This window comes from Musca domestica, unplaced genomic scaffold (genome assembly GCF_030504385.1).
Source record: "Musca domestica strain aabys unplaced genomic scaffold, Musca_domestica.polishedcontigs.V.1.1 56, whole genome shotgun sequence".
NCBI lineage: Eukaryota > Metazoa > Arthropoda > Insecta > Diptera > Muscidae > Musca > Musca domestica.
The window spans coordinates 4338764-4359459 of NW_026712356.1; the positions used below are offsets into that span (position 1 = coordinate 4338764).

The 20696-nt window shown below is 36.4% G+C and overlaps 1 protein-coding gene across 3 annotated transcripts in view; it reads right to left on the reverse strand.

Moving 5' to 3' along the window:
- Positions 1-20696, reverse strand: part of LOC105262498 (uncharacterized) — a 433330-nt gene that overhangs the window by 132992 nt on the left and 279642 nt on the right. For all 3 annotated transcript variants that reach the window (XM_059128635.1, XM_059128637.1, XM_059128636.1), the window contains exon 4: positions 19444-19591. In XM_059128635.1, coding sequence (XP_058984618.1) covers positions 19444-19591 — 148 coding nt within the window. The remainder of the gene's footprint in view (positions 1-19443; positions 19592-20696) is intronic.

Consider the following 20696-nt stretch of genomic DNA (forward strand, 5'->3'; position numbering starts at 1 on the left):
ATAATGGCGTTTGACTTGGTTGCAGTTATTTTTTATCTCATCATCAATCAACCGATTTTGGGTTTTAAGTCCCTCACAAGCGTAATATGCATTCCACAACAATGGTCTTTGATATCAGATACAGCTCTGAAAAAAGTGTTTCAAATTTTGTCAAAATCGGTTCAGATTTGGATATAGCTTTCATATATATTTTTCATCCGATTTCGGGTTAATTGTGCACTAAAAAGCTAATATCAGTCCAAATGACTTGAATTTTGGCACACCCGACCGAATTCGGTATAGAAGCAAGAACATCAAATTTAGAGAAAATCGGTTTAGACATAGCTATAGCTCCCATATATATGTTTCATCCGATTTGGGGTTTTAAGTCCCTCATATGCGTAATATGCATTCCACAACAATCAGAATTGTTACAAGATATCTTATAGAGCTCAGAAATACTTTTGGCAAAATTTATTGAGAACGATTAAGATTTGGATATAGCTCCAATATATATCCTTAATACGATTCCAGGTTTATTGTTCTAATAATGGCTAATATCAGCCAAAATGGAGTGAAATTTGGGATGCCAAAATGGTGTGATATTTGGGATGTACGTTCCCATTTTATGGAACTCGGCTTCGATATATATTTTTATACCCTACAACACTATGTGTTGGGGGTATTATAAGTTTGATTGGGCCAAAAATTATGTAACACCTCGAAATATTGGTTTCCCACATAGGAAAGTATATATGGATCTTCCTAGCTCGCCGAGCTGAGTCGATCTAGCTATGTATGTCCGTCCGTCCGTCTGTCCGTCTGTCCATGTTAATTTGTAATCACTCTACAGGTCGCAATTATGGCCCGATCTTCACGAAATTTAGAATGTAGGTGGTTGAGGTTGAGGTCAGAATAGAACCCTATTTCTTTTGGAGATGATCGCCAAATGTTTAGGGTTGAAATGGACCAAATACTGAAAAAATATCGGATTTTGCAGTAGCTATACAGGTCGCAATTATAGACCAATCGACGCGTAATTTCGCATGTAGCTAGAGTTTAGGGCAGGGAAGAAGCCTACCAATTTGGGTGGTCATCGGATAATATTTAGCGGGTAAAATAGACCATATCTTTTGTGTTGAAAAAATTCAAAATTTTTCATTAAACCGCGAATATTTTAAATCCCGGCTAAATCACAAAGCCATGACAAGGCTACTTCTGATCTTTACATTGATGTTAACATCCAACAAATCGGATATATAGCAAAATATGTGCGATATATATGTCTATCAAAGAGGATATGCTTGAAAGATCTCTTATATGTCAAGAACGGCTGAACTGAGTTCGACAGTTCTCATTAATTCAGAATGGCCTCTCGGCAGGAAAGAAAAAACGTCTAAAAAAATCGCATAAAAATATCTCTCTACAGATGAAAATATTGATTTTGTAAAATTTTCTCATATTTTTTTTCAATTTTGTCATATTTTTGGCATATTTTCATTTTGAATTAAACATTTGGTAATATTTCTACAGCTAACAAAACTAAGTAGTTAGGATATCAGGATATCATATACAGATCGCATTTATGGCCCGATCCTTACGAAATTTTGCATGGGGATAAGATGAGGGTCAGAATAGAAGCCTACTCTTTTTGGAGATGATCGCCATATATTTAGGGGTTGAAATGGACCAAAAAACTGCAAAATTTGTCAACAGGTCGTAATTATTGCCCGATCCTCACGCACATTTGGATGGGGGTTACCGGACATTGCAAAAGCCAAGCAGTTTTGGATCATCCCAAAAATATTCAATGTGTGAAATAGTTTGTCAACTTTTGTAGACAAAATACGAAAATGTCCATTCCGGTGACTTTTAGGAGAATTCACAAATACAGGAAAGACGCACTTCTGACTATTTCGTTAACGCTGATTTCGTTGCGTTTCAGTCAAAAACCAATAATAAATGTTAATCTTTTGCCACGTCTGAGGGATTATAGGTCTTTGGGAAATATTGGTTCCAGATCTAGGAAGACAATTTACGTGCAAGATCTACCAATAAATTGGAAATGAGCAAATTAGTTTAAGTTGCTATTATTCGAAAATTAGAGAACGAAACCTGATGGTTTTCTTTTATTATTTGTCACAATATCTTGTGGAATTCTTTCGAGTATCTCGCCTATATAAACTGCATCGTTTATTATAGTGTTGTAGGGTATTCAACGGTCAGCCCCGCTCGACTGTAGCCTTTGCTTACTTGTTTTAATATAATATTTCTCCAAGTGATATCATTCACTCTATAGAAATGTTATTTGGTATAAAATATTAAAATGTCTCCGTCAAATTTAGTGAAAATCGATTCAGAATTGGATATGTCTCCCATATATTAGTTCCCTCCCATGCATTAGCTCTGAAACCAAACTATAACTGCTCTAAATCCAAATGTTGATAGGTGGTATGATCTACTTTAAATAAATTCTTTTGTTATGGGAGCTTTACTAAATATGCCTAGTGGTGTAGGGTATTATGTAGTCGGCCCCGCCCGACTGTTGGCTTTTTCTTACTGGTTATCATTTTATTAAATTGAGCAAAAATCACTCAAAGTCATTTAATTTCAACAACACTTGAAATAAAATGTTATTCCAAGTACATCAAGTTAGAGAAAGTAAAAAGTTCACACACACACCCACCCACACATTCACAATTTGTTGATAAATATTACATAGTTGCCTCTGATATCTGAAGGTATGCCATCTTCTACCCATTTCCAAACTACCATCTCACAGGTATTGCCACAACAACCATGTGGGACTTTTAATAAAATATAAAACTTTATCATATATATATATATATATATGAAATTGTTTAAACAAATAATCTACATATATATTTATAGGCATATGCATACATAGTTTGTTGGTCAGACACACACACACACACGGAGACACAACCATAATTGCAAACACACCAATATGGTTGGTCTCACATGAACCCATATCTAAACCGGATACACAATCATTAGAAATGTACTGCAATCTACTTGACTGTTTGAATTCATTTACTTTGCCACAAACGAGGTACGTTGTGGAAGTCTTGAGCATGCAGTATTAGGCAACAAGAGAGGTTGGTGCTCAACCAAAGTTTGTAATACTTACAGCTAAGCGCTTTGAGTTCGTAATGGAACGAGCAACTCTTTGAAAACATTCCTTGCAAGTTTTTATACCCTCCACCATACTATGTAGGGTATATTAACTTTGTCATTCCGTTTGTAACTCCTCGAAATACTCATGTCAGACACAACAAAGTATATATATTCTTGATCAGCGTAAAATTCTAAGTCGATTTAGCGATGTCCGTCTGTCTGTTGTAATCACGCGGTATTTCGATGATTTTGGCGACATTATTCACCGGAATAGTTTCAAATTTAGTACTTGAGGTTCAAAATAGGTACTACAGCCTAAGACAGAAAATTGTCTGTGCAGGTCCACGTCTTCGTATAGCCCCCATATAACTGTACCTCCCGATATTTGGTATTTTGATGATTTTAGCGACATTATTAATCGGAATTGTTCAAAATTTGGTATTTGAAGTTCGCAATGGATAATACAGCCTAAGACAGAAAATTATCTGTTCAGGTCCACGTCTTCGTATAGCCCCCATATAACGGTACCTCTCTATATTCGGTATTTTGATGATTTTAGCGTCTTTATTCACCAAAATTTTTTCAAATTACGCATTTAGAGTTCGCAGGTTCAGGTCTTCGCACAGCTCCGATATAACGATACTTTGATGATTTTAGGTACATTATTCGCGTTTTATTCAAGTTCCGAATTTGAATTTGGTAATGACTCATGACAAATAATGCCTGTGTGGGTCCACGTCGTATAGGCACCAATATAACGGCAATATTCAGTATTTTTAAAATTTTACCAAATTTTTTTCAGGATTTTATTTCCAAATTCGTTCCAAATGGTGGGGGGTATTCAAAGTTCGGCCCGGCCGAACTTACTGCTTTCTAACTTGTTATACCCTCCACCAAAAAAGGTATGGAGGGTATATTAACTTTGTCATTCCGTTTGTAACTCATCGAAATAATCATTTTAGACCCAACAAAGTATATATATTCTTGATCAGCGTAAAATTCTAAGACGATTTAGCCCTGTCCGTCCGTCTGTCCGTCTGTTGTAATCACGCTACAGTCTAAACGAATTAAGATAGGAAGCTAAAATTTTGCACAGATCTCTCTTTTGTCTGCAGGCAGCAAGTTCGAAGATGGGCTATATCGGTCCACGATATCGTATAGCCCCCATATAACGGTACCCCCCGATATTCGGTATTTTGATGATTTTACCCACATTTTTCAACGGAATTGTCTGAAAATCCACACAAGGAGTTCCTTGTGGGTACTTTATACCTCGGCAGAGAATTATCTATATAGGTCCACAATATCGTATAGCCCCCATATAACGGTACCCCCCGATATTCGGTATTTTGATGATTTTACCCACAAATTTTCCACGGAATTGTCTGAAAATCCACACAAGGAGTTCCTTGTGGGTACTTTATACCTCGGCAGAGAATTATCTATATAGGTCCACAATATCGTATAGCCCCCATATAACGGTACCCCCCGATATTCGGTATTTTGATGATTTTACCCACAAATTTTCCACGGAATTGTCTGAAAATCCACACAAGGAGTTCCTTGTGGCTACTTTATACCTCGGCAGAGAATTATCTATATAGGTCCACGATATCGTATAGCCCCCATATAACGGTACCCCCCGATATTCGGTATTTTGATGATTATACCCACATTTTTGAACGGAATTGTCTGAAAATCCACACAAGGAGTTCCTTGTGGGTACTTTACCCACCGACAGAGAATTATCTATATAGGTCCTATATAGCCCCCATATAACGATACCCCCCGATATTCGGTATTTTGCTGATTTTACACACATTTTTCAACGGAATTGTCTGAAAATCCACACAAGGAGTTCCTTGTGGGTACTTTATACCTTGGCAGAGAATTATCTATATATGTCCACAATATCGTATAGCCCCCATATAACGGTACCCCCCCCCCCCCCCCCCCCCCCCCCGGTAGTCGGCATTTTGATGATTTTAGCCACATTTTTTAACGGAATTGTGTGAAAATCCACACAAGGAGTTCTTTATGGGTACTTTATACTTTAGCAGAGAATTATGTACATAGATCCACGATATCGTATAGCCCCCATATAATGGTACCCACAATATTTTGTTTTTTGATGATTTTATCCACATTTTTCAATGGAATTGTCTGAAATTCCACAAAAGGAGTCCCTTGTGGGCATATTACCCCCTCAAAAAGAATTGTCTATATAGGTCCACGATATCGTATAGCCCCCATATCACGGTACCCCCCCCCCCCCCCCCCCCGGTATTCGGCATTTTGATGATTTTAGCCACATTTTTCAGCGGAATTGTGTGAAAATCCACACAAGGAGTTCCTTATGGGTACTTTATACTTTGGCAGAGAATTATGTATATAGGTCCACGATATCGTATAGCCCCCATATAACGGTACCACCGATATTTGGTTTTTTGATGATTTTATCCACATTTTTCAATGGAATTGTCTGAAATTCCACAAAAGGGTCCCTTGTGGGCATATTACCCCCTCAAAAAGAATTATCTATATAGGTCCACGATATCGTAAATTCCCCATATAACGGTACCCCCCGATATTCGGTATTTTGATGATTTTACCCACATTTTTCAACGGAATTGTCTGAAAATCCACACAAGGAGTTCCTTGTGGGTACTTTATACCTCGGCAGAGAATTATCTATATAGGTCCACAATATCGTATAGCCCCCATATAACGATACCCCCCGATATTCGGTATTTTGATGATTTTACCCACAAATTTTCCACGGAATTGTCTGAAAATCCACACAAGTAGTTCCTTGTGGATACTTTATACCTCGGCAGAGAATTATCTATATAGGTCCACGATATCGTATAGCTCCCATGTAACGGTACCCCACGATATTCGGCATTTTGATGATTTTACCCACAAATTTTCCACGGAATTGTCTGAAAATCCACACAAGGAGTTCCTTGTGGATACTTTATACCTCGGCAGAGAATTATCTATATAGGACCACGATATCGTATAGCTCCCATGTAACGGTACCCCACGATATTCGGTATTTCGATGCTTTTACCCACATTTTTGAACGGAATTGTCTGAAAATCCACACAAGGAGTTCCTTGTGGGTACTTTATACCTCGGCATAGAATTATCTATATAGGTCCACAATATCGTATAGCCCCCATATAACGGTCCCCCCGATATTCGGTATTTTGATGATTTTACCCACAGTTTTGAACGGAATTGTCTGAAAATCCACACAAGGAGTTCCTTGTGGGTACTTTATACCTTGGCAGAGAATTATCTATATAGGTCCTATATAGCCCCCATATAACGATACCCCCGATATTCGGTATTTTGCTGATTTTACACACATTTTTCAACGGAATTGTGTGAAAATCCACACAAGGAGTTCCTTATGGGTACTTTATACTTTGGCAGAGAATTATGTATATAGGTCCACGATATCGTATAGCCCCCACATAACGGTACCACCGATATTTGGTTTTTTGATGATTTTATCCACATTTTTCAATGGAATTGTCTGAAATTCCACAAAAGGGTCCCTTGTGGGCATATTACCCCCTCAAAAAGAATTATCTATATAGGTCCACGATATCGTAAATTCCCCATATAACGGTACCCCCCGATATTCGGTATTTTGAGGATTTTAGCCACATTTTTCAATAGAATTGTCTGAAAATTCACACAAGGAGTTCCTTATGAGTACTTTATCCCTTGAAAGAAAATTATCTTTATAGGTCCACGATATCGTATAGCCCCCATATAACGGTATCCTCAGATATTCGGTATTTTGATGATTTTAGCCACATTTTTAAAGGAATTGTCTGAAATTCTACGCAAGGAATTCTTTGTGAGTACTTCACTCCCAAAAATAGAATTGTCTATATAGGTCCACAATATCAAATAGCCCCCAGATAATGGTACCCCCGATATTCGGTTTTTTATGATTTTAGCCACATTTTTTAACGGAATCGTTTGAAATTCTACACAAGGAGTTTTTTGTGAGTACTTTACCCCCTAAAGGAGAATTATCTACGTAGGTCGACAATATCGTATATACCCCATAGAAGGCACCTTCCGATATTCGGTATTTGATGGTTTTACATGATTTTTACATTTTTCAATGGAATTGTGTGAAAATTCTCACAAGGAGTTTATTGTGAGTACATTACCCCCTGGAAAATAATTGTCTATAAAGTTCCACGTTATCGTATAGCCCCCATATAATGGTACCCCCCGATATTCGCTATTTTCATGATTTTAGCCACATTTTTCAATGGAATTGTCTGAAATTCTACACAAGGAATTCTTTGTGAGTACTTTACCCACTGAAAGAGGATTATGTATATAGGTCCACGATATCGTATAGTCCCCATATAACGGTACCCTCATATATTCGGTATTTGATTGATTTTAGCCACTTTTATTATTGGAATTATTATTTTATACAAAGAGTTCTTTACAAGTCTTTTACCCCCTCAAAGGAACTTTTCTATATAGGTGTACGATACCGTAATCAGCCCGATAACTGTACCCGCGGATATTCGTTATTTTGATGATTTTAACCACATTTTTCAATGGAATTATGTGAACCCACACAATGAGTTCTTTACACCCTGGAAGAGAATTGTCTACATAGGTCCACAATATCGTATATCCCCCATATAACGGTACCCCCCGATATTCGATAATATGATGTTTTTAGCCACATTTATTAATGGAATTATCAAAATTTCTACACAAGGTATTCTTTGTGAGTATTTTACCCCTAGAAATAGAATTGTCTACATTGGTCTACGATATCGTAATCCCTCCTACAGCGGTACCTCCCGGAGTTATTTTTGAGTACTTTTCCCCTGGAAAATTTTGTGTATATTAGTCCACGATATCGTATGTCGCCAACATATTGTAGCTAAGTGGAATCCAATGGAATTGTCGGAAAATGCACACAATGTGTTTCTTCTGAGTACTTTAACCCCTAAAATATAATTGTCTAAATAGGTCCACGTATAGCGCCCATATAACAATACCCCCCCAGATATTCCATATTTTTATGATTTTAACTACATTATTAACGGAATTGTCTGCAATTTTTCGTTGCATTACAAAGTTGATCCACATTATACCGCTCATAAAGCGATACTCCCTAATCTCCGGTAATTGAATGATTTTAGCCACATTTTTCAAAAGAATCATCTTCATCTGTGGGATATCTTGGTAGTGTAGGAAATCATATAGTTGGCCCTTCCCGACTTTAGATCGCTCTCGTTTAGGTTTTTTTAAGAATTGACCATAATGATGTACTTGAAGCTCGTAATTAGTACCCAGAATTATGACAGAATTTTGCTTAAATATACAATTTTTAGAACGATTTGATATTCTGCAGTTTGATGTTATAAGTGTTGATTTATCTGGATATTAAAAAATAAATATCAAAATGCCCTACCTCTTGATATTATATTCTGCCAAATTTTGAAAATAAATTAAAATGGTTTATACATTGTTTACTTGGTTTACTATTCCTTGCAGAGAAGTACATATAACCCCAGGTAGTGTAACTTCAATTGTTGCACGGGAGATTAAAATATTCTGCAAGGTAAATTTGCAAATATTTATTTCATAAAGGGCTCATTTTATTACGTTGTTTGTTTCAATAAATACACTTTTATTACCTTGTTTGTTCCAATAAATACGCTTTTATTACCTGTTTGATTATATGAAAATATTTAACTTGTTTCACTATTTTATAATAATGATTGTTTTCCTAAAAGGTATATTCTACCTGAATATTGCACCTTGATGTTTATTTTAAATATCAATATAGAAAAAACAGGTAGCAATATATTAAATATAGTATTCTATAGGTAGACAAAATATGTAATTGGTATGTGGATGGTTCGCTTAAATATCAGTACTTCTCAGTCACTTGAAAAGAACGGTTCTATAATCGCGCACTAAAAGTTATTATTATTAATTTTAAGAAGTGCGAATAGTGTGTGAACAGTGTTTAAATAAATTTAGTCAAAGAAACAGTGATATGCCTAGACTACGCAAACAATCTGCTCAGCAGCGTCAACGATTGACTGCATCTCGTGTTAATAGCTATCGTGAACGAAATCCCATGGATCTGCTAAGAAACGCAAGTGCATTGTCTACAAGAAGACAGAATGTAGACTTTCGGGAAGAAGAGCGTTCGAGGGATAGAGTGTATCATCGAGAAAGGAGGAGGTCTTCATTCAATAGAAGAGTCGAACAATTACGTAACACTTCCCAACATGCAGTTCGTCGGCAGGATGAAAATTACCGGCAATTCGAAAGAGAAAGGGATTCCTTAAGTCACCAACAGCATAGAGAAGACGAAGCCTATAGATTGATGGAACAAGGAAGAAACACGCTTCAGCACGCCATTCGCAGACAGGACGATAATTACCGGAGTTTGGAACGAGAGCGTGATGCAGTAAGTCATCAACAACATAGAGAGGATGAATCCTACCGAATGGTAGAACAAGAAAGAAACACTCTTGAGCACTCCATTCGGCGACAGGATGAAAATTACCGACATTTGGAACGAGAGCGTGATGCACTTAGTCACCAACAACATAGAGAGGATGAAGCGTACCGATTGATGGAACAACAAAGGAATACACAGGAACACTCGATTCGGCGACAAGATGACAATTACAGGCATTTGGAACGGGAGCGCGATGCAATACGTCATCAACAACATAGAGAGGATGAATCTTACCGATTGATAGAACGACAACGAAACGCAATAGAGCACTCCATTCGGCGACAGGATGAAAATTATCGGTATATTGAACGGCAGCGCGATGCGTTAAGTCACCAACAACATCGAGAGAATGAAAACTACCGAATGCAAGAACAACAGCGCAACACGCTTGAACATTCTCATCGCCGGCAGGACATTAACTACAGGTATTTAGAGCAACAAAGGAATACTATACGAAGATCGCACCAAAGACGTACATCACGTATTCAATCAAGTCAGCAAATACATGTTAGAAATTGTCGTGTGCTTATTCACCGAATGAATCCGGTTAATCGCCAAAATGAAAATGCTCGGCAAGCAGAGAGGATCGCCAATGTGAGACAACAACTTTCCCCTGAATCACGAATAAATGTTTTGGAAATGGATCGCGCACGTCATCGCTCAAGAGTATTCGGTGAGTTTTTTAAAGTTATTAAACATGGTCCAACGGAAGTTTGCATTTGTTGTGGGGGACTTTGGTTTCCAAGCCAAATTAAACTAATTCTAAAAAGTGCCTTCTTAAGAAAATTTCCCAATCTAAGAGAAGTATTTTATCTCTCTGATAAATTTCCCTCCGCTAATGATAAGTACAAATTCTGTAATACTTGTCATAAGATTGTTAGTGGCGGTAAAATTCCAACCATTTGTCTTTCAAAAGGCTTATCTTTTCCAGACATCCCACATGATTTAAGTGGTTTGACGACATTAGAAGAAAGATTTGTTTCCCCAAGAATTCCATTTATGAGAATTGTTTCTCTTGGGTACAACCGCCAATGTGCCGTAAGAGGTGCTGTGGTCAATGTGCCTATTCACTTGGCAACAACTGTTAATGTTCTTCCACGATCAACGGATCAGACTGAAGTGGTTCAGGTATATTTGAAGCGAAGAATTGCCTATGAACACAGTTTTATGACAGAAACAATCCGCCCGGCCAAAATTTTTCAGGCAGCTTCATACCTAGTGAATACGGAATTGTATAGAAAACATAACATTCAAATTTCAAGTGAATGGCTAAGTAATATGAGTTCAACTGAGCAGATTCCTTTTGTTTCAAATGTTCAAATGATCAGGACTTGGTTTCTCAGTTGATAAATAATAATGTTTTAGAGGATGAAGTTCAAGAGCTAAATCCACAAGAAACATTATTAGATAATCAAGCTGCGGAAAATATACCCTTACAACGTATTTTAATAGCCCCTGGTGAAGGACAAAGACCCTTAGACATGCTGCTTGATGAGGATTCCGAAGAACTTTCTTACCCTACCATTTACTGTGGTATCAAAAGGAATTGCACTGCCACTGTTGGGAAAGTAATAAAGTCTGAGGTTCGACGATTTGATAGGCGTTGCGCACGCGTGGATAAAGTTTTGTATTCATATAAAAAACTAGAATTTTCACGTATTAAGAATAGCATATCAACGTGTTTGAGAAATAAAATGGGAGCCAGAAAATTTACAGCTGCAGATGTATTAGACGAGCGGTTTGTTCAAAATTTAGTGCAACATGATGACGGGTATCACGTCCTGAAGGGCATTCGGTCTTCACCAGCTCACTGGGAAAGTGAAAAGAAAAAAGTTTTGTCAATGATTAGGCAATTTGGATTACCTACGTTTTTCATAACATTGTCTGCTGCGGAATCTCAATGGCCAGAATTAATTGTAATTCTTGTAAAAATTTTAGAAGGTACAGAGATTTCGGAGGAAGAAGCCAATTCCTATTCTACACAAAGAAAGTATGATCTCATACGGGAGGACCCTATCACATGCTCTCGATATTTTGATCAACGAATTAGGCACTTATTCAAACATTTCAAATCTTATGGTGGTATATTCGATGAGTATAACGTTATTAAATATTATTGGAGAATAGAGTTTCAGCAGCGAGGATCTCCACATTTGCACGGCATATATTGGCTGAACAATGCACCTCAGTTAAATATATCAGATACTACATCTTTCCCACCCGTTATAGAGTTTGTGGATAAATTCATTTCAACAGATTCTAATATCAGAGATGTCGAAGGTATTATTAACGTCCAACGTCACAATCACACAAGATCATGTCAACGAGAAATAAGGGGTCAAAAGTTTTGTCGTTTCCACATTCCACACCCTCCAATGCCAGCCACAGACTTACTGTTTCCACTGCCCGAAGACACAGATCTCGACATACTGAAGATACACAAAGATAATTTTGACAAAATTCATACATTGCTCAACGCAAATCTTTCAGATGAAGATATTAATGAACTTCAGCAATTTGACAGTTTCTTATCTGACAGAAGAATTAATTTAAATAGGGACGAATACATTTTAGCACTAAGATCTTCAATTAAAAAGCCTCAATATGAAAAGAACATTCAAAGACAGATCCATCAATGCATTCAATCCAAGAATCCTAACAATGCAAAAATCGAATATGGACATACAATTCGTTCTAGATGCATATGCATGTGTCACTTATATTGTAAATTATATAAATAAGTCCAATAGGGGTGTTTCCCGATTACTGCAAGAAACTATGCATGAAATACGAGAGGGAAATTATTCTGTCAAAGAGAGACTTCAGCATATAGGACACAAATTTATTAACGCCTCCGAAGTGTCCGCTCAAGAGGCATCTTACAATATACTGGGTATGAGTATGTCGCAATGTAGTACTACAGAGGTTTATGTGAATACTTTCCCACCCGAAAAACGAGTTCGGATGCTAAAATCAAGGCAAGAACTGCAAAACCTCGAAAGAGAATCAACTGATATTTTCAAAGCGAACATTCTGGATCATTACATACAACGTCCAGATATATTAGAAAATATATGTTTGGCTTATTTTGCATCGTATTACACATATTCACGAAGATTGAGAAAATCTCGTTCCAATGAAGAGGAAGAAGATGATTTTTTTTGAGAACGATGACACAAATTTAGATCAAGTTGGCGCTCCCCTTCGACTAAAAAATAATTCGGGATACGTATATAAAAGAAACAATGCGGCTATTGTAAGATTTCCAAAGTTCAATGTCGATGCAAACAGAGAAGATTACTTTCGTTCATTGGTAATGCTGTATTTGCCCTGGAGAAATGAAGCAGATGATTTGTTACAGAACGACAATGAAAGTACATGTCTTGCTTTAAAGGAAACTATAGAATTAAATAGGCAACAATTTGAGTTATACACGGAAGGTGAACTTGACGAAATCTTATTACAAATACAAGATGAACACAACGTCATATTTAACGTAAACGATAACAATGCAGCAACTCAAATGCTTGATGAAGAATTTCGTGCTTTGGCTGTACCAGAAATAAACCCCGAAGAAAATATATTTGGTTTCGAAAATAATGATCCTGACACAAGAAACGATGTAAGAGTTATAAAGTTACCCTCTTTAATAAGTGAAAACAATCTTCTGAATGACATAAGGACTCTAAATTCTAAGCAACGAAAGTATTTGCATCATATTCTGCAGAATGTTGTGGAAAATAAAATATTTCATGAGTATATTGGTGGTGGTGCTGGTGTTGGAAAAAGTCGTTAATCAAAGCAATTTATCAATCAATTACACACAGAATAAATAGTATTCCTGGAGTAAATCCCGACTTACCAAAGGTCTTATTAACAGCTCCAACTGGAAAAGCGGCATTTGGCATTGGAGGATATACTTTACATGCATTGTTTTCACTGCCTGTTAATCAGTACTCAGGCGAACTGCGCCCTCTAAGCAGCGATAGCGTCAATTCAATATTGACAAAATTAAGCGATATAAAGCTTATAATTATCGATGAAATTTCAATGGTTGGTTCTAGAATGATGGGATATTTGGATGCTCGTCTCAAGCAGATTTTTAAAACAACCAGTGCGTTTGGTGGCATTTCTATTTTGGCATTTGGTGATTTTAAACAACTTCCACCAGTTGGCGATAGGTGGATTTTTAGTGACAATTCTGCAAACCCGTATGGAATTATAGTAGGTTCAACATTATGGGATTTATTCCATTTCTATGAACTGACAGAAATAATGCGACAAAGAGAAGATTTGAGGTTCGCTCAAGCCCTAAGCAGAATGTCTGATGGAATAATGACAAAGGAAGACGTCGATATAATGAAATCCAGAATTAAAAGCGACACAAGTGATATACCAATGGATGCAATACATTTGTTTGTATCAAACGAAGAAGCAAATAACTACAATGCGCAGAAGTTGCACCAAATACCTACTGAAGCATTCGCATCAAGAGCGCGCGACGTTGTTAAATGTGATTCATTAAATCCTGCACAAACCGTAAACATATTAAACCAAGTTACAAAATTGAAAACTTCAGAGACTCAAGGACTATGCCGGGAGCTGACATTAAAACAATCAGCAAAGTATATGATGACAATAAACATTAACACATCGGACGGCTTATTCAATGGAGCTAGTGGAGTTCTAATGGAGATAGAATTTGAACGGGAATCATCCAACCCAAAACTTCTTTGGTTGTTGTTTTCAGATGAAACTGTTGGTAGAGAAACACGGCGAAGGAAGCCTCATCGTTCCGAACAGCTTTGGACACCAGTTGAGAAGTGTAGTAGATCATTTCAATTTAAACGAAATGATAAAATCTGTATTGAACGATGTCAATTTCCTTTGGTTGTAGCAGAAGGAATCACTATTCACAAGAGTCAAGGTGCCACATACGCAAAGGTTGCTGTGCACACACAAAGTAGGATGACCAGAGCCGCCCTTTATGTTGCCTGTAGTCGAGCAACAAATGCATCTGGCCTATACATAGTAGGACCGTTTATTCCACCGAAATCGTTTCAGGATTCCGACCCAGTTAAAATAGAACTAGATAAGTTAAGGAACACCAAACAATTAAATCTTCATTTTGAGTTTCTCGAATTGGTTGAGAAAGATTTCAAAATATTTTTCCAATACATTCAAAGTTTTCGCGCTCATAAAGAAGATATTTGTACAGATTATACAATTACGAATTCTAATTTTATTTTTTTGGTGGAAACATGGTCCTTTCCAAACGAAAGCTGCAACTTAATGGGATTTTCTGAAATTGCCAGAATTGACTGCGTAAAAGACCCTCAAGAAAGAACCAGAAATAAGAGAGGTATCATAACATTAAGTCGATCTAATATTGTAAATGATATCAGCGTTCTTATGAAAAGGGATCTTTCCGAAGCATGTAAGACTTTGCAGTACATCGTTTTGAAATACAAAGGTATATGTCTAATGATAGTGTATAGAAATGCAAATTTTGCAGAGAGTTCCTTTCGTCAAATTCTTGCTGAAACCATAGAAGAATTGTTGCTACAAAATAACGACAAAATTATTATAGTTGGCGATTTCAACATTTGTCGTCGGAGTACTCAGAATTTAACGGAAACTCTGTTAGTAAGCAAAGGATTTTTTCCACTTTTGGATAGAAATTCTTGCACAACTAAGCACGGAACTCATATAGATTGGGCATTTACTAACATAGCGCCACATGGGATTATCTGTAAAAGTTATTCCACTATACATAGTCATCATGATGGTATAATAATCACGCGATGATAATTTATACGTATGTCGTTGATATTATAATCATTATCGATTCACATACAACAAATATTTATCCTCAATTATTTATCTTAAACTTCATATACATTTTTATGTTTCTTCATAATATAATGCAATTATGAATTGTTTAGATTTATTTTTATATTGTATATATTCGATATAATAAATTATATTGAAATGCATATATGTTCGGTTTATGTTAATTGGCTAATTTTATTTTAGATAAAATCTTATACCATAATTATCATAAACTACTCCATCAAGGAATAAGCCTTGGCGTGGCGATGGAGCTAAGTACTTTTGAAATCGAAAGGAAACTAATTATTCCATTTTAATTTTTCATGGTGGAGGGTATTAAAAGTTCGGCCAGGCCGAACTTAACTACTTTTTTACTTGTTTTTTTTTTAATTTTTCTATTTTTTATACCCTCCACCATAGTATGGAGGGTATATTATGTTTCTCATACAGTTTGTAACACCTCGAAATATATATTTTAGATCCCACAAAGAATATATTTTGCGACATTATTCACCGGAATTGTTCCAATTTAGTATTTTAAGTTCGTAATGGGTACTACAGCCTATGACAGAAAATTGTTTGTGCAGGTCCTCGTCTTCATATAGCCCCCATATAACGGTACCCCCGATATTCGGTATTTTGACGATTTGGCATTTTCTGTTCGTAATGGTTACTACAGCTTCAAACAAAAAATTGTTTGTTCTCTTCCCCAAATACCTCCCAATATTCGGTGCTTTGATGATTCATTCACATTATTCATCGGAAATGTTTCAAATTTGGTATTTGGTATTTGGGGAGCTATCTCAATGCTCCCTTCTATATTCTCGTCTAATTTTAAGTTCATTGTACACCCAATGTGTAATTTCAGCACAAATAGAACACTCGACCGAATTTTGTTGGGACATTGGGACGAAAATCGCTTTAGATGTAGCTCTAGCTCCGACATATATACTTCACCCGATTTAGAAAAAAAATATTCTTCTCAAAGTAACTTTAACAAGCACTGTATGGTAATGACATTTGGTACGGGCGACCGCCTGACTTTTGTTCTTTCCTCAATGTTTTTTTTTTATACCCTCACCCATATGGCCACAAAGGGTATATATCATTTGATACGGTCAAAACGTGCCTAGTCGAAATAACAGTTTTAGACCCTAGGTCTCTTTGGACCAAATCCGTTTCAGGACATTTGGATTCTATCTAGCAATGTCCGTCCGTCCGTCTGTCTGTCTGGCTGGCTAGTGCGCACGATAACTCACGAAGGGAGTATCCGATTTGGTCCAAACTTGGTACATCGTAATATTTTTGTCTCGAGTTCGGAGATGGGCAATATTGGTCCACTCCTTCTGGTACCTCCCCCACAAAAGATCGAAATTTTCAAAGAATACATTTTCTGCATAGAAAGAGAACCGATAATTTTGCCCAAACTTTGCAAGTCCTAATATTTGCGTCTGTGGTACGTCAGGTGCAAAAATGGACAATATCGGTACACTCCATCAAGTACATGCCCCAAAAAAGACAAAATTTTGAATAATTACAACTCTTATAAAATGTGATGTAAGAGTCCGATTGTGTTCAAATTTTACCCATCCCAATATTTTTATTAACCCAAAGGTTGCTGTTAAGCGGTCTATTCCTTCTGCTCTAACTTTGCAAATCCTAATATTTGCGAAAGTGGACAATATCGGTTTACTCCATCAAGTACATCCCCCACAAAGGGCCAAAATTTGTAATAATTACAACTCTTATAAAATGTGACGTAAGAGTCCAATTGCCTTAATATTTCACAAATTGACCCAATATCTAGTGTTAAGATGGAATATATCATTGCACTCCTTCTGGTAACTCCCACACAAAAGTTCAAAATTTTGAAATTCCATTTTTGCTCTAATTTCATTCAGACTTGGCACATCTCAATATTTCTATCAATACTTTAAAATATTGAAAAGTGATCACAAATAATAGCTAAAAACACCGAAATGTTAATATTTAAGGAGTTATGGCCATTTTAAAATATTGAATAATTCATGCCTCAAAAAGTGATCACAAATAATAGCTAAAAACCCCGAAATATTAATATTTAAGGAGTTATGTCCATTTTAAAATATTGTAAAATTCATTCTTTAAAAAGTGATCACAAATAATAGCTAAAAACCCCGAAATGTTAATATTTAAGGAGTTATGGCCATTTTAAAATATTGAATAATTCATGCCTCAAGAAGTGATCACAAATAATAGCTAAAAACCCCGAAATGTTAATATTAAGGGATTAAGGCCAAAATGTTGAGTAACCAAAACGAGCATAAAATCCGAAATAAGCGTCCATCATTTTTACTAACACAAGATCTGGTGTGAAAATTATATATATCGATTTACTCCTTCTGGCACCTACCCCACAGAGGGATCACATTTTTAATAACAAAACACTCTGAAAATGTATAATAAGCGTCCGATAATTTTCAAACTTCATACATCTAAATATTTCTAGTAACACAAGATGTGGTGTGAAGATAAAATGTAGCGGACCACACCTTCTGGTACCCCCAACGGGTGAAAATGTCAGCTTATCCCTTGTGGTACCTCACGCACATTTCAACATTTACTACAAATTATCAGATATGTCATATCAAGTGATATGGTCCAAAAATATATCAGACATATATCAGAGAGGAGTTGAATAATATTAGCCAAGTCCTACGGAACCTCCCCCATAAAAGGTTCAACATGATAAATGCGGATGCCAAAATATGTTCAAATAAACGGACAGTAGCTGGTGGCATACATCCGTCGGCAAAAAACGACTGATACTTATTAACTTGTTTTAGTTAAAGTCGTAATAATGGTCTATTCCTGACTTCTCAGACTTCCACAACATCCAAATCTGACTTCGCTAACCTCTCCCCAACCCATACATTGAAAAGTCAACGCCAACCTCAAACGACTACCATAATATTATGATTATGTGTGTGCAGTTAGCCAAGTCAAGTTGAGTTGAGTTTTGGGTTCAAGTTTTACTTTTACGGACACTATTACCATTACCACGGACACCACAACTACTGCCAGTATTCCAGTTGCAGAAACCTTTGGAAACCAGGAGAAGAAGAACAAGATGAAGAAAGGGTGAGTTCTCACAAACGGTGTTAGTATTACTACAAAAATACCTGAGAGAGAGAGAGAGAGTAAAAAGTTTATATATTTCCTAAAGTTGTGTGCATATATTCTGTTTATACACACACACATGCATTTGAATGGGTATGTGTGTGTCCACCACTTCACATGCACATAAAATATAAATGAGTTTGGGGCTTTTGTGTGCCATAACACAGAGCACACGGAGCCAGAAAAGAGAAAACAAAGTAAAGTTTTTACGATGTTTCCTGGCAAACCATAGAAACCAAACCAAAGTTGCATGCAACAGCACTTGAATGGACTTCAACAGAAAAGAGAAGGAGAGGGAGAGGGAGAGAAAAAAAAGAAAAACGCTTATGGCCATAATTATTAATTATTGAGCAATCATAGACTTCTGCCCTTGTGTGTTTTGCCCAAATAAACTGCAAAAGTGACTTTCTTACTCTCTAACCCCCTTCCCACGACATAGCCTTTGAATAGTTTTCATTCCTCAACCCCCCCCCCCCCCCTCCGCAATTACCATTCCAATCTATCTCTCCATTTGCCACAAGTTGAGTAAAACTTTTAGCCGTGTCAGTAATGGCAATTGTTGCAATTATCTCTGCCAATTGGATATTACCAATAACTGCTATTTTGGGCCAAAATGGCATGCGGCGATATTTTCGAAAATTGAATGCAATTGAATAATAATGAAGATTTACCCCTGCAGGGAATCCATTTCTATTGGACTATGGTTTTACGTATTCAAATTCTATGAACTTGGGGGGGTTTGACGTTATTGTTGTTGGGGCATGGCATGTGTTGTTGTTGTTGTTGCCTTTGTTACTTACCTACTCTCCATTTTACATTTATTGTCTCTAACTTTACAGTGTGTTTTAAAATCTTCGAATAGTTTGAGGCATTTACGTTCTTGTTGACACACCGATAGGGCATGATTACAGGTCGGTAGTGCATCAATAGGATATGGATCTTTTTCGGCTGAAAGGAAAGAACAAAACGATTGAAAAAGGAAATTAGTTGGAAAATGGATTTAAGTGATTTATTTAAAACTATACTTATTAAATAAATTTAAATTTACAAATGTTAGCAATAAAATATAGATTTGTATTGAAGACCTCACAAAACAAATTAAAAAGTATCTGTGGGTTTTGCCAACAGATGTATACCCTCAGCCAATGTACGATTATTTAAAAACTATTTTGATTTCTGTTATGATTATTCAAATGTTTAAACCTTGATGGAGTAAATTCCGAAGGAATGGGGCAATATAGGCCATTTCGTATCGGACCTAATATTACAAGAAAATCGAACATTTATAGCCAATTTATGGAAAATCATAAATTCCATATTTATCTCAGTTTTCTATATTCAGATATAGCAAGTTGTAAAGAATAGCGAGTTGTAAAGAATCGCTGACTTGTTTCGCAAGTTATGACAGATAAAAGTCCCTTTGTGAGTGAGGTACCAAAAGGGGTTCATAGATATGTATCGTCTGAATAACAAATATTGTATTAGCAAAAATGTTTGTATGTGTGAAACTAGAAGAGTGTTTAATGCTTTCTGCCCATTCTTTGAGCATTTTGTTTTTTAAAATCCTGAACCTTATGTGGGGCAGGTAGCAAAAAATGGTTCGTTTTCTACCTTCTTTATCTAAGATCTTGCATTGATGGTAATACCGAAATGTACCAAGTCTTGAATATAGGAGGATGTTAATTTCGCTTTTTATGAGCTTCATGGATATTCAAAATGTTGAGCCTTTGTGGTGGATCTTTTTTTAGAGGAAATAATGGGATGTGTGAAATATAAAGAGAACCTGATGCTTTTTTCGTATTTTATAAACTTTTTGGTTATTCAAAACTTTGACCCTTTGTGGGGGAGGTATCAGAAGGAATGGTCCGATGGTCTTTATAACAGATCCTGTGTTGATAGAAATATTCAGATGTGTCAAGTCAAAATGGATGTTAATTTCGCATTTAATGAGCTTAATTCATATTCAAAATTTCGACCTTTTGTGAGGTAGGTACCAGAAGGAGTGGGCCGATGTATTCATCACATTTTACAAATCACATCAGATTTTATAAGA